At 43.1% G+C, this 13,403-nt stretch overlaps 1 protein-coding gene across 4 annotated transcripts in view; it reads left to right on the top strand.

The window, feature by feature from the left end:
• Positions 1-13,403, top strand: part of VPS13D (vacuolar protein sorting 13 homolog D) — a 263,887-nt gene that overhangs the window by 142,823 nt on the left and 107,661 nt on the right. For all 4 annotated transcript variants that reach the window (XM_056111005.1, XM_056111004.1, XM_056111003.1 and 1 more), the window contains 5 exons: positions 4,234-4,357; positions 5,700-5,935; positions 8,819-8,927; positions 10,782-10,945; positions 12,612-12,720. In XM_056111005.1, coding sequence (XP_055966980.1) covers positions 4,234-4,357; positions 5,700-5,935; positions 8,819-8,927; positions 10,782-10,945; positions 12,612-12,720 — 742 coding nt within the window. The remainder of the gene's footprint in view (positions 1-4,233; positions 4,358-5,699; positions 5,936-8,818; positions 8,928-10,781; positions 10,946-12,611; positions 12,721-13,403) is intronic.

The following is a 13,403-nucleotide window of genomic DNA, read 5'->3' as shown; positions in this document are numbered from 1 at the left end:
CTATTTTATTTTTGGGGCCACACCTGGTGATGCTCAGAGAGTATTCCTGGCTCTGTGCTTAGAAATCACTCCTGGCAGTGTTTAAGAGACCATAGGAGATGCTGGGGATCAAACCTAGGTCAGCTGAGTGCAAGGCAAATGACCTCCCCACTGTACTCCAGTACACAGCACTATTGTAGATACCTACCAGCAGTGGACAGGGGTTCACATTTCTTTATATCATTACTAACACATGTTACTTCCTGTTTGGTTGTATGGCTTTGTTGTTTTTTGCTGGTGTGTGGGAGGTGATACCTTATTATGGTTCTGATATTTTCCTAATGATTGGTGATGTTGAATTTCTTTACATGTATTTGTTGACCATTTGTATGTCTTCTCTGGAGAAATGTTTGTTCCAGTTCTATCCTAAGTTTATTTTTGAATGGGCGTATTACTTTTTATGTTGTTGAGCGGGTAGGGTGTTTGCCTTGCACGTGGCTGACCCAGGTTCAATTCCTCTGCCCCTCTCGGAGAGCCCAGCAAGATACTGAAAGTATCCAGCCCACACGGCAGAGCTTGGCAAGCTCCCCTTGGCGTATTTGATATGCCAAACACAGTAACAACAAATCTCTTTGTTGGTGAGCTGATGCCAGCTCGAGCAAATTGATGAATAACGGGAGGACAGTGCTATTATATATATATATATATATAGTGCTATTATTTATATATATACTGTCACTGTCCTCCCGTTGTTCATCAGTTTGCTTGAGCGGGCCCAGTTACATTGTGAGATTTGTTACTGTGTTTGGCATATCAAATACGTCATGGGTAGCTTGCCAGGCTTTGCTGTGAGGGCGAGATACTCTTGGTAGCTTGCCAGGCTCTCCAAGAGGGGTGGAGGAATTGAACTCTGTTGTAGGCTGCATGCAAGGCAAATGCCCTACCCACTGTGCTATTGTTCCAGTCCATTATATATACACACACACATATAAACATATATATATACACATATATATGTTTTGTTTTTATTTTGGAGCCACACCTGGTGATGCTCAGGAGTTACTTCTGACTCTGTACTCAGTAATCACTCCTGACAGTCCTCAGGTGACCATATGGGATGCTAGGGATCGAACCTGGGTCAGCTACCTGCAAGGCAGGCACCTTACCCACTGTACTATCTCTCCAGCCCAGAAATGATATATTTTGACATAGTCTGGCTTACTTTTTTGTTTTGTTTTGGGGCCACATCCAGCTGTGCTCAGGACTTACTCCTGGCTCAGGCACAGGGATCATTCTGGAAGACTTAGGTGCTGGTGATCAAACTTGGATCAGCCACATGCAGACAAGCTCCTTACCCATTATATTATCCCTGGCACCCACAACTTACCTATTTTTAATCTTGTCTTTACTTTTTGTTTTATATCCAAGAGATCTTTGCCAAATTCAATGTTTTAAAGCTTTTCCCTGAATTTTCTTTTAAGAGTTTTATAGGGGTAGCACTTACGTTGTCTTTAATCCATTTTGAATTAATATTGGCATAGAAGGTAAGTATCTACCTTTATTTTTTTGTTAGTGGATATCTGTTTTTTTTCCAGCATCAGTTGTTGCTAAGACTTCCTTTTGTCCATGGAATTGTTTTTGGCATCCTTGTCAAAAATTTATTTGATCATATATATATATATAAGGATTTGTTTTGTGACTATGGATTCCATCCATCTATAAGACTGTATGGCAGTGCCACACTATTTTGATTGGTGTAGCTTTACAGTAAATTTTTGAGTCAAAGTGTGAGTTCTCAGATTTTGTTCTTTATATTAAAAATTTTTTTAGCTGTTGAATTTTTATCCAAATTTTAGCAAGGGTTTTCCTGTTTCTGGGAAAAAACACTTTGGGGTTTTTATAGGGATCACATTATATCTATATTGTTTTCTGTGACAACTGACATCTTCACAGAAAGGTTTTCTAGCCTTAATCATGGGATGTCTTTTCATTTATTTATGACCTCTTTAATTTCCTTCATCAAATACTTTGAACATGAGGTCTCTGAAATCAGTGATATCGCAACATATTTACAACAAAAATCTAGTCTTTTTAATGGTCAGTTTGTTATTGAGAATGTTATCACAAAGGGGGGAAGTTCTGGAGAGATGGTCACTGGACGGAGCACAGGCTTTGCTTGCGGGGAAGTTCAGGTTCAATTCCGCACTGCATTGTCCACTGGGTGTGGCCCCTTTCGAGTCCCAAAATAAAAGAAGTATGACTAATATCATAAATGATCCAAAGTGATATTTATGTTTTGACTTTTAAAAGATATGACTTTTTTCTGAACCTTTTGTTTTGGGGCCATATATAGTAGACTTTAAACCTTATTTTTGTTTCTGCTTTGGGGCACATCTAGTGGTGCACATGGGACAGTTTGCTGTAGGGAATTGAGCCCTGGCTTCCTGCGGTGCATGCGCTGAGCCCTTTGCGTTATTTCTCCAGCCCTGCGTACTTTGCCTGATTATGTGCCCTTGTTCGTTTACCTTTGTCCTAATTCTTAACAGAGTTACTGTAAATGATATAACAGTTCTCAAGCTATGTTCCTAGGAGCTGTTGGGTCCCAAGGAGGCAGCACTAAGTGGCCCAGTAGTCTGAGCTTTGGACAGGTCTTCAGTAAGAACTTCCATCGGTGTCACATGTTCTCCTTGGGATTTCATTTGGGGTGGTGGTGGGAGAGGTGACCAGTTCATCTTGCCTCTTATCTAGGATCCATTATTATTAAGGGTCCTTCATTTTGGAGGCCAAAGAAATAGCAGAGGTTAAGGTGCTTGCCTGGTATGTGGCCATCCCTGGGTTGATCTCTAAGATCTCATAAGATCCCCTGAGCACTCCCAGGTGTGATCCCTGAGCACAGAGCCAGGAGTAATGACTGAACGACACTTGGTATGGCTCCAAACTGACAACAGCAAATAGGGTCCTTAATTTTATGTGACTGCTATATCTCATCTGCTTTGGTATAGATTAGTCTCATTCTGGCTTTTTAATTTTCACAGGCATTTTTAAAGGACCCAATCCAGCATGTTGTTAAATTTCCTATTTTCTGATAGTTTCATGCTTGAACTAAACATTTTTGTCAGGATTACTCCCTGTGTGATGTTTTATGCTTCCAAATATGGCACTTTAGGAGGCCTATTAATGTCCGTTGGTCCCATGACTGATTAGCTCAGTTTGACCATCAGTTGGTTAAGGTGATGTCTATTAGACTGTCACAAAGTTATCTTTCTTCTTAGGAATAAGATACTTTCTTGGGCAGATAAATTGATAATTGTGTCTATTATTTCTGAAAAACTGTCACTGAATGGATTGATGTTTCTTACCTGAATTAGTACTACATTTCTGAATGCAAAATGGTGATTTTCTAATTTTCTTTTTCTTCCATATTTATTAAGTAATACTCTTCTGAAAAAAAGAATATTTGGGGGCTGGAGCAATAGCACAATGAGTAGGGCATTTGCCTTGCATGCAGCCGACCTGGGTTCGATTCCCAGCATCCCGTATGGTCCCCCCGTGCATCTCCAGGTTTGACCCAAAAAGCAAAATTTTTAAAAAAAGAATATTTATCGAGCTGAAGGCATAGTGCAGGGGTTAAGGTACCTGTACCTACGACCAAGTGCTGTTTGAATCCTGGCACCATTTGTGGTCTCTTGAGTACTGCCAGTGGTGATCCGTAGGCACAGAACCAGGAGAAAGCTCTGAGCACCACAGGGTGTGGTCCAAAACCAAGGGGCAAAAAAGAAAGAAAGAAAAGAGGAATTCTGTCCACAGGTACACACAGATTTACACAAGTCATAATGATATGGCACCTTCTTCCATGTGATTCTGCCACACCTTTCCTTATTCTAGACTGAGAACCTGGTTACAATTAACTGTAGATCATTTTTCATGTAAAAATCATTTGAAAAAATTACATGAAATTTCTCTTCATCCAGATCAAAAGTAGTCTAATCCCAGCAATTCCATATCGTTTAACCAGTGTGAATTTGTTTGCTGACTGACTCTGTTAGCTGAAATAACCCCCTGGGTGAGATCTGTGCATCTCAGAAGACCATGTTGCGCTTCTGTTTCCCGGTGTGGCTGTGCTGCCGGTTTCCGCATTTCTTGCTGCTTGATGTCCCAGCGATGTTGCCTGTGAGCCGTGAGAGGAGCGAGAGCTGCAGCGCCTTTCCACCTTTCCTCCATGTCAGCAGCCTCTTTTGTTTCCTTTTCCTGCAGAGATACCTTGGGAAAGTGTTTTTTCCTCCGAGTGGAAATTACTCTTCGAGGAGCCACTTATAGGATCTCATTTAGTGACACAGATCAACTGCCCCCACCTTTCCGAATTGACAACTTTTCTAAGGTATCAAGTGGAGCTGGGGGCCAGCTTGGTGGTTTCATAGGTGGGGAGACTTTTGAGTTAGTGATGAAATGTATTCTCAATTTCAGTTTAAAAGAAGCTGTACAGGGACCTCTTCAGCTTACCCTCTAGAGATCCTTACCGAATCTCTTATCTTCCAGGATAAGAGATGATTTCTGCTGGCTATTTTGATTGCTAATGACTCTGTCCAGGCGGAAGTCACATTCCAGTCCCCTAAAATTACACCAGATTCTGTGGTTTATGTGGTGTCCCCGTGTACATGCCACAAAACACAGGAGTGAGGGTTGATTGTGCAGGGACAGTGGTGCTACTGTTTCTTTTACACTCAGCATTTTTATGTCTTCCAAGTGAAGCCAAAATGGAAATAATTTGGCCTTATTTATTTATTTTTGGCCTCCCAAGCCATGCTCAGGGCCTCAGTGATCCTTAGCCTAGCTTTGTAGGCCCAAAAGTTTGGTGCTGGGGCCCACTGGTGCCAGGATACATGAGATGTTCTGGGGTTACCAAGTGGTACCAGGAATCACACTTGCAGCCTTCACATACAAGGCACTTGCTCCAATCCTTTGAGTAATCATCCTGACCTTTGATTCTTTTGATGCTGGTGGGGAGGCTAAAGCCCATCGTGCACAGGGGCTGTGCTTGACTTGATGCTTAGAAGTCGCTGGGGCAGTGTTCAGAGGATTGGGCAGTGCTGGGGATTGGAGCTAAGCGTACAGAACATGCACTCCAGCCCCTGAGCACTCTCTTTCAGCCCCGCTTCTTTTTTAAATAATATGTCTTAGGACATGTGACTTTCTGGAGCTAAGCACAAAATTCTTTGGTTTGGTTTGTTTTGTTTTGAGGCCACTCCCAGCAGTGCTTGGGGGTTACTCCTGGCTCTGCATCCAAGGATCACTCCTGGTGATGCCTAGGGGACCATATAGGGAGTCGGCCACATGCAGGCCAAATACCCTACCTGCTGTGTTCTCACACCCACCCCAGAACTAGAAAATTCTTACTCCTTTTCGCCTTCAAAGTGTATCTTGGTACCGGGGATAAGGGTAGAAAAGATTCTCATGAAAAGGTTAAATTGTTCCCCCTGAGCATTTGGCAAGATTTCTTGAAGCTCTTTATGCAATCGACTGTAATAGACTCTATCCAGACCCTTTAATTGGTGGACTTTTTGTAGTTTGGAGGATGACTTGCAAGGCATTTGTAGAGGTATGTGTTGATACTCACTGTGATTAAGTCCTGTGTGGAATTCGTTTGGGACTGATCTTGAACCTAGGGGGTCCTGAATTGCTGCCCAGTTCTAACACTCTTCGTGCTCTGCCATCATTTGTAGGTCCCTGTGGTCTTCATCCAGCATAGTGTTGCAGAACCCAGGCTGCGGACTGAAGTGAAGCCCCTGACCTCCTTGGATTATGCCTGGGATGAACCCACACTGCCACCTTTCATCACTCTGTCTGTTAAAGGGGCAGGCTCCTCTGAGATCAACTGCAACATGAATGATTTCCAGGATAACCGACAACTCTATTATGAAAATTTTATTTATATTGCTGCTACATATACATTCTCTGGGTAATTTGCGGGTAAATTACTATTTTTGTAAAGCAGAAGGTTATAATTTTAAATATAACTGGCTTAAGTTTTTAAGCAGTTCTCAGAAGGCTGGAGGTGAAGATAACATTTCTTCCATTTGCTGTCAGATCCCAGGTTCATGCTCTTACTTGAGTGGTTGAGCCTAAACCTTTGTGTTCTGCTAGGTTAAAATTCGCCCAGTGGTAATAAGTAGCAGGACTCCTACATTAAAAAAAAAAAATTGCCCAGTGGCTTAACTGTTCTTTTTTAAAAGGTCTTCCCCAGAGAACTCAATTTTACAGTTTATAACTCCTATAAGATCTTATTTTTAATGCACTCATATATATATGTATATATACATGTATACATAATTTTATTTCTTAACGTAAGAAAGTAAAGGCCCTCCCGTTGATCATCGATTTGCTCGAGCGGGCCCAGTAACGTCTCCATTGGAGACTTTGTTGTTACTGTGTTTGGCATATCGAATACGTCACGGGGAGCTTGCCAGGCTCTGCCGTGTGGGCGAGATACTCTCGGTAGCTTGCCGGGCTCTCCGAGAGGGGCGGAGGAACCGAACTCGGGTCGGCCACGTTGGCTGCGTGCAAGGCAAATGCCCTACCGCTGTGCTATGAGCAAAACGATAAGCCAGATAACTACTGTATTTTTGAAGTAAAGAGAGGCAGCAGAGAAAATTGTTGAAAGGATAAAAATGGCTTGAATCCACATTTGTACTATTATTATGGCTACCATCTTCTGATAATAAGGATCGTTTTATTCTCCTGTTATCTTAAATTCCCCTTGCTTTCCAGTACTACTTTTCATGTGTTTTTGTTCTTTGTTGTCTGGAGTCTTGGTCCCAGCAGTGCTCGGGTTAGGAATTGAACCTGGAGGTCCTGCATTTAAAGTGTGTGCTCTAGCCTTGAAACCATCTCCCTGAACTGCTTTTTATATGATTTTACTACTTCATATAATTTTTACTACTTAAAAATTGTGAGTACTGCACGCTGCAGAGCTCATTGGTAATGTGGTGCTAGAAATTAATTAATTTAGGGCCTTGTACACGCACGGCATATAGTATAATCTCTGTGTGTGTGTGTGTGTGTGTGCGCGCGCGTGTGTACCAGGGATTGAACCCAGGGTTTCATGCGTGCAAGACAAGTGCTTCGTCACTGAGCTATATCCCTTCCCTCAGTGGGATTTTGATTTTCTTCCTTAGTAGCTAAATTATTATCTTGAAGACTTTTTTTTTCCACCATTTGTGTGCCTTTTTTGGCGATTATGTCTTCTCAAATATTTTGCCCATAATTAATTATTTTTAAATGAGGATGGGGTGGTGGTTTGAGCCATATCTGGTGGTGCTCAGGAGTGACCTCTGGCAGTGCTTGGGGGACCACAAGGCCAGGATTGGCGACTAGTGGCTGTTTGCAAGGTAAATGCCTTACCTTCTGAACTATCTTTTTGGCCCCCTTTGCCCATTAATTTTTTAAAACAGTTTATTTATTTTGGATTTGGGGCCAATACCTGGTGGTGTTCAGGGCTTATACTCCTGTCTCTGCACTCAGGGGTCATTCCTGGCAGGCTCAGGGACCATGTGGGATGCCAGGGACCAAACCTGGCCAGCTGCATACAGGGCAGACTCTTTACCTGCTGTACTGTCGCTCTGGCCCTTCACAATGTTTTATAAAATTTTGTCATTGTCAAATTTAAGAATTTCACTTTTGGAGCCTGGGGAGATGCTTCAAAGGACTAGTATGCATGATTTGCATGTGGGAACACTGAGTCTGATCCCTGGCAACATAAGAGTTCCCCAAGTATCACATAAGGGACTCCAAGGGCAACCCCCCCCCTTCCATAATTGATAATTTTATTTTGAAATATATAAATATAAACCTCAGATTATGGTTTACAGATATTTTCTCCTGTTTGGTGGTTTTATCATTTTACTTTCTTTTGAAAAGTTTTCCTTTTCTTTCTCTGCCTGTTACTGCAGTGACCTGGGCTTGCCCAGTTGGTGGCAGTGTGACAGAGATAACCTGCTTGATTGTTGTAGCCCAGGGATCACACACAGCAGCGGCTCTTGGATGGGGGTCACATGGGTGTGATAGTGCTGGAGACCAACCTCTCGGCTGCAGGCACATGCTCTGCTCCTGGGCTCTCCCTCGCTATTATCTTTTGTATGTTCTGGTTGTGTTTTTTAGCTCTTTGTACTTTGCATCTTCTGGATGGTACTCTATAAGGACAGAGGTTTTTCAATTTTTGCTGAAATCTCATTTCTTTCTTTTTTTTTTTTGTCACTCTTGCTTTTGGTGTCATGAAAAGTAGTATTTAATTTTGATTTTATGAGATGTTTTTGGTGATGGAAATTCAAGACTATATAAAATCTCATCTAAGCACCCCAAAATGTAGCTTGGTTGCAACATTCCATGAAATTAAGATTGATTTTTAAAGCACAGAGAGATATGACATGATTGAGTAGAAGGAAGTTACTTTTGAATCTGATTTGTTTCTGCATTGATGTTGGTCTCGGCAGGCTCAGAGGAAAGCAGGTTCTTGAATCCTTGGATTGTCTTAGGGTTTGGTTGCTGTTTGCTTCATGTTTCTGTCTCTGAATTGAGATAGTCAACCTTTCTCTGAGTTTCCAGACACTGAAATGATGAGGAGAGGGATAGTGTCAGAGTTGGTCTTTTGCAAATTACTCTTTGAGTCATTCAGGAAAACAACACAACCTTGGTCTTTGTGCAACTGATGTCATATCTTTCCCTTCCATGATTAAAAAAATTTCCACTTCTTTATCATTGAGGCTTTAAGCGTATAAATATTGAGATTCTTGAGACTGTGTTTGTATATGTGTGCAATCTTCTTACTGTTTTTCTTTGGTTCTAGTTTACAGGAGGTGACAGGAAGGCCAGTGGCTTCCAACAGGCCGGTCACCTGTGCAGAGCTGGTCTTGGATGTCTCACCTAAAACACAGAGAGTAATTTTAAAGAAGAAGGTAAGAGAGCTCAGCAGCTGGGACGTGAGAGATTCGACACTCAGGTCACCTGGCCCAGCGGCTGGCGTACCTAGGAGGGGGCACAGAGTCCTGATGTTTGAGTTTCTGTTCTTCCTCTTTCCAAGGACATCTACTCTTGGAATTCTAGGCACTTTTCATCTTTGCTGCCTTTCTGGAGGCTAGCTTAATTCTTGCTTTTTGTTTGTTTGCGCACATAGGAATTTTCTTCTTTATTGCTTTCTCTTTCTGTTGTCTCAACTCCCTGATCTTCTTTTCCCAAAAACCAAATAGAAAATTATTAAACTGATAATTTTATTTATTTATTTACCTTCTTGTGTCAACTAAAAGAAGTCGGCATCAAAAGAGAAAATGAGGGGTCAGGATGTGGCTCAGTGGCCAGAGCCCATGCCTTGCCCGTGGGTGACCCTGGGTTCAATTTCCAGCACCACAGAAACCAAATAAATACATGAAAAGGAAATGGTCAGTTTGATCTTTTTTCAGGTCAGTTGGGGAAAGGTTTCTGGAGAAAGAGAGAAAGAGGAAGAGGAGGGGGGGCGGAGAGGGAGAGGGACAGGGCAAGAGAGAGGGAGAGGGGGAGAGAGAGTGTTAATGTTGGCAAAGAATATTATAGATGACAAGAGGATTGGTAGTAAATAACCTATACCTCGCTCTAAAAGGCGTGGTCTTGGAGAGATAGGTTTTGGTGGCATGTACCAGGTTGCTTGCAGAAGTTCTGAGTTCAGTCCCCACTCTACAGGGTTACTCTAGTAGTACTGGGGGCAGCCTCCCAGGCACTGAGCTTGGAGTGCCAATCTCCCAGCTCTCCTTTTTGGGGCCCAAAAGACAAAGGTGCTTGGGAACACAGGGACACCAGCTGCCACTGTGTGGAGCACATTCCCCTGAAGAGTTCACCAATTGCAGAGACACAGCCCCAGTAACCCCTGACAGAACCACTGTTTTCTCCCCAAGTGGCCCAAATGTTATCAAAAGCAGCCTTGGAATCTCCTAAGATGGCACCGACATGGCAGTTACACAGGTTGGTGCCAGCTTACCTGACTTATTATGTAGTTTTTACCAGACTTGTAATTGGGCTGGTAGGTTTCCCCTCTCTATAGCCATCTCTGTGCTGAGCTTCCTTATAGACTTTCCTTTTCAGACTGGCTTCTGGCATTCAGGGTGTTTCCTGCTTTCAGATGCCCCGTCCGTCAGGCCTACCATTTCTGTAGGTACAGACCAGTTTGAGCAGTAGTTACTAAATCCTGAACTTGTTACGGGTACTTCACGCCAGCAGAGATTGCAGCAATGTAGCTAATACAGGAGATCTCAGAAAACAGTATAGAGAATGAGTATGTTTTTAGAAATTTACATTGTTCTCAGTTTTTGAACTGTTTGCTTCAGAAATTTGGCCTGTTTCATCTTAAATGTACCTAGGGATTGATAACCACATTAGTTTGGATTAAGCAATCATTTAAGCTTTTATGTGAAGAAAAAATCTTTGTAAAAATAATTGACCCTCCCAGGCAATGTTTAAAGGACCAGGGCGACTCTTAGCAATACTCGGCCAAGTGCGCCAGAGGGGTTCAGTGTTCAGACCTGAGCTGTGGAGTTGCTCAGCCCTGCATTAAATGGGGATGGGGGTGCTGCGGGGGGAACAGGGTAACACCTGGGAGTGTTCTGGGGGCCATGTGGTGAAGTTTTCATGGGGTCCAGGCGCCTACAAAGCATGTGACCCTCTCTGCTGAGCCATTTTCCAACTCAAGAAAGACACTCTGCAGTTCTGCAAGAGTGTTGATCCAACCCTTGCGTGCTGCTGGTGCGGCTGTGACCTCAGGCTCTTTCTGTCTCTGCCACCAGGAACCGGGGAAGCGTTCACAGCTGTGGAGGATGACAGGGACAGGCATGCTGGCCCATGAGGGCTCCTCAGTCCCGCACAACCCCAACAAACCCTCTGCCACCCGCTCCTCCGAGGGCTCTGCCATCTTGGATATTGCAGGTCTCGCTGCAGTCACTGACAACAGGTGATTTCTAGGCAGATTCAGGTTCATTTCTTTCACCTTCACTCAGGAAGTGATCACCAAAAAATCAGAATTCTGTGAGTGAATCAAAGAATGTGAGGGGGGTGGGGGGGTGGGAGAGAGAGAGAGAGGGTGTGTGTGTGTGTGTTTGGTGCCATGCACAGTGGTGGTTGGGGTTTGCTCCTATCTCTGTGCTTAGGGATCACTCCTGGCATGGCTCAGGAAGCCACATGGGTTTCTGGGGATCAAATCCGGCTTGACTGCAAGGCAGGTGCCCTACCTGCCATGCTATCTCTCTGGCCCCAGATTGTGTTTTTATGTTTTCTAGTTTTCTTCAGGGACTGTGACCTGTCATACTTTCAAGTACAAGTGTATTACTTTCAGTAATTTATGGGTATGCCTTTGCAGATGTTAAACAATTCTGATTGTAAGAAGGATGTGTTATCATAAGTGTATACAGTATCATCACTGTCCATCACTGTCCTCCCATTGTTCATCGATTTGCTCGAGCGGGCCCAGTAGTGTCTCCATTTTGAGACTTGTTGTTACTGTGTATGACATATTGAATATGTCATGGGTAGCTTGCCAGGGTCTGCTGTGCCGGTAGGATACTCTCGGTAGCTTGCTGGGCTCTCCGAGAGGGGTGGAGGAATTGAACCCGGCTTGGCTGGGCTGACTGTGCGCAAGGCAAATGCCCTACTGCTGTGCTATCGCTCCAACCCTGTATACAGTATACATTTTTCGAAAAAACTTTTAATTTTTTTTTTTGACTTACCAGGGACCAATTCCTCCGCTCCTCCCGGAGAGCCCGGCAAGCTACCAAGAGTATCTCACCCCCACAGCAAAGCCTGGCAAGCTCCCCATGACGTATTCGATATGCCAAACACAGTAACAAGTCTCACAATGGAGACGTTACTGGGCCCGCTCGAGCAAATCGATGAAAAACGGGAGGACAGTGTTACAGTGCTACCAGGGATCAAAATCAGATCTCATGGACTTCACTGTTAAGCCACATCCCTGGCCCCTGTATGTTTTTATCCTTGAACAGTTTCTTTTCTTTTCTTTTTATCTTTATAAGAGAATAATCAAATGCACTTTCTGTTCAACTCCTTGGGCTTTACTCAACTTTTTTTTTCTTATTTTTGAGTAAGTTAATTTGCTTGCATCATAGTTTCTCTATAAAATCAATTTATTTGTTTTCAGTTAATACCTTATTTACTTCCAAAATGACTTCAGATGACTATGACTGATAAGTTAAAACTCAATATAAAATGTATTTGCGGTAAAACAGGAGAAGACTGTTGAAAGGATTTAAAATATATTTAGCAGCTATCCCTTCTCCTCCTGCATGACAGCTTGTCATGGAGAGAATGTGAGAACCTGTATTTTTGCGAGGTATGATTCATCTTTAGTTTCACTTTGAGGCACATCCAGAGTTGCTTGGGGCCCCATATGGTGTCATGGATGGGACTTCAGGTTCCTATATTTCCCTTTTCCTTGTGTTTTTCACCTCTTTTCTCATTAAGAAATCCCTATTGCCATAGGGGTCAAACTGATGGCCCATTCAGTGTTTTTATGGAAGGAAGAGGAATTAGAAGCTCTGGTCCTCGGTTGTTTTTAGGCCTGAAATATTTGACTTGGAGCACTCAGCACATTTTCCTTCTTGCAGATATGAACCACTGATGCTAAGGAAGCCGGATCGTAGACGAAGCACCACCCAGACCTGGAGTTTCCGAGAGGGAAAACTGACTTGCGGGCTGCACGGGCTGGTTGTCCAGGTCAGCGGTTGCTAGTGTCAACAGCAGCAGCCAGTGGTGTGAGGCCATCACGTTTACATCCACACAACATATTATTCAGTGGGATGGAAGTAATTGCAGAACAAATGGGATTCTGTTATTGCATTTGGCTAAAGGAAACTTTCCTGTGTTGTGCTTTGAGTGTATTTATTGTGGAACGTGTTCTTGAAGGTGATCAAGAATCAGCTGCCTTTTGAGTCATGAGGGATTTTTTTTTTTCTTGGAATACCTGGGTTTTGCTTCTTTGATGATATAATTTCCCTAGATATCTTTTAAAAGAAATCTAGGAAAATGTCAGCGTAAGGCCCATCACTAAGATACATTTCTTGCAGAGTTGTGAAGTTAATATAAAAGCTGTGGTCATCTGTTTTCAGGTATTTTCAGAAAGAGGGAGTGTATCATTCACTCTACATACTCTAATTTTTAAAAAATCTGCTTGTTCCTACATTTCTACATTTCTAAAAGTGCTCAAGTATTAATTGTGGTATTAAGTATAAGAATAGGGGCTGGAGCGATAGCACAGTGTGTAAGGTGCTTGCCTTGCCCATGGCCAATATCGATTAAATCCGCAGCATCCCATTTGGTCTCCCTGAGTTCCCCAGGAGTGATCCCTGAGTGAGCACAGCCAGGAGTGACCCCTGAGCATCACAGGGTGTGATCCCCAA

Source organism: Sorex fumeus, unplaced genomic scaffold (assembly GCF_029834395.1).
Source record: "Sorex fumeus unplaced genomic scaffold, SorFum_2.1 ptg000011l, whole genome shotgun sequence".
Classification (NCBI taxonomy): Eukaryota; Metazoa; Chordata; class Mammalia; order Eulipotyphla; family Soricidae; genus Sorex; species Sorex fumeus.
This window is presented reverse-complemented; position numbering and strand designations above follow the sequence as displayed.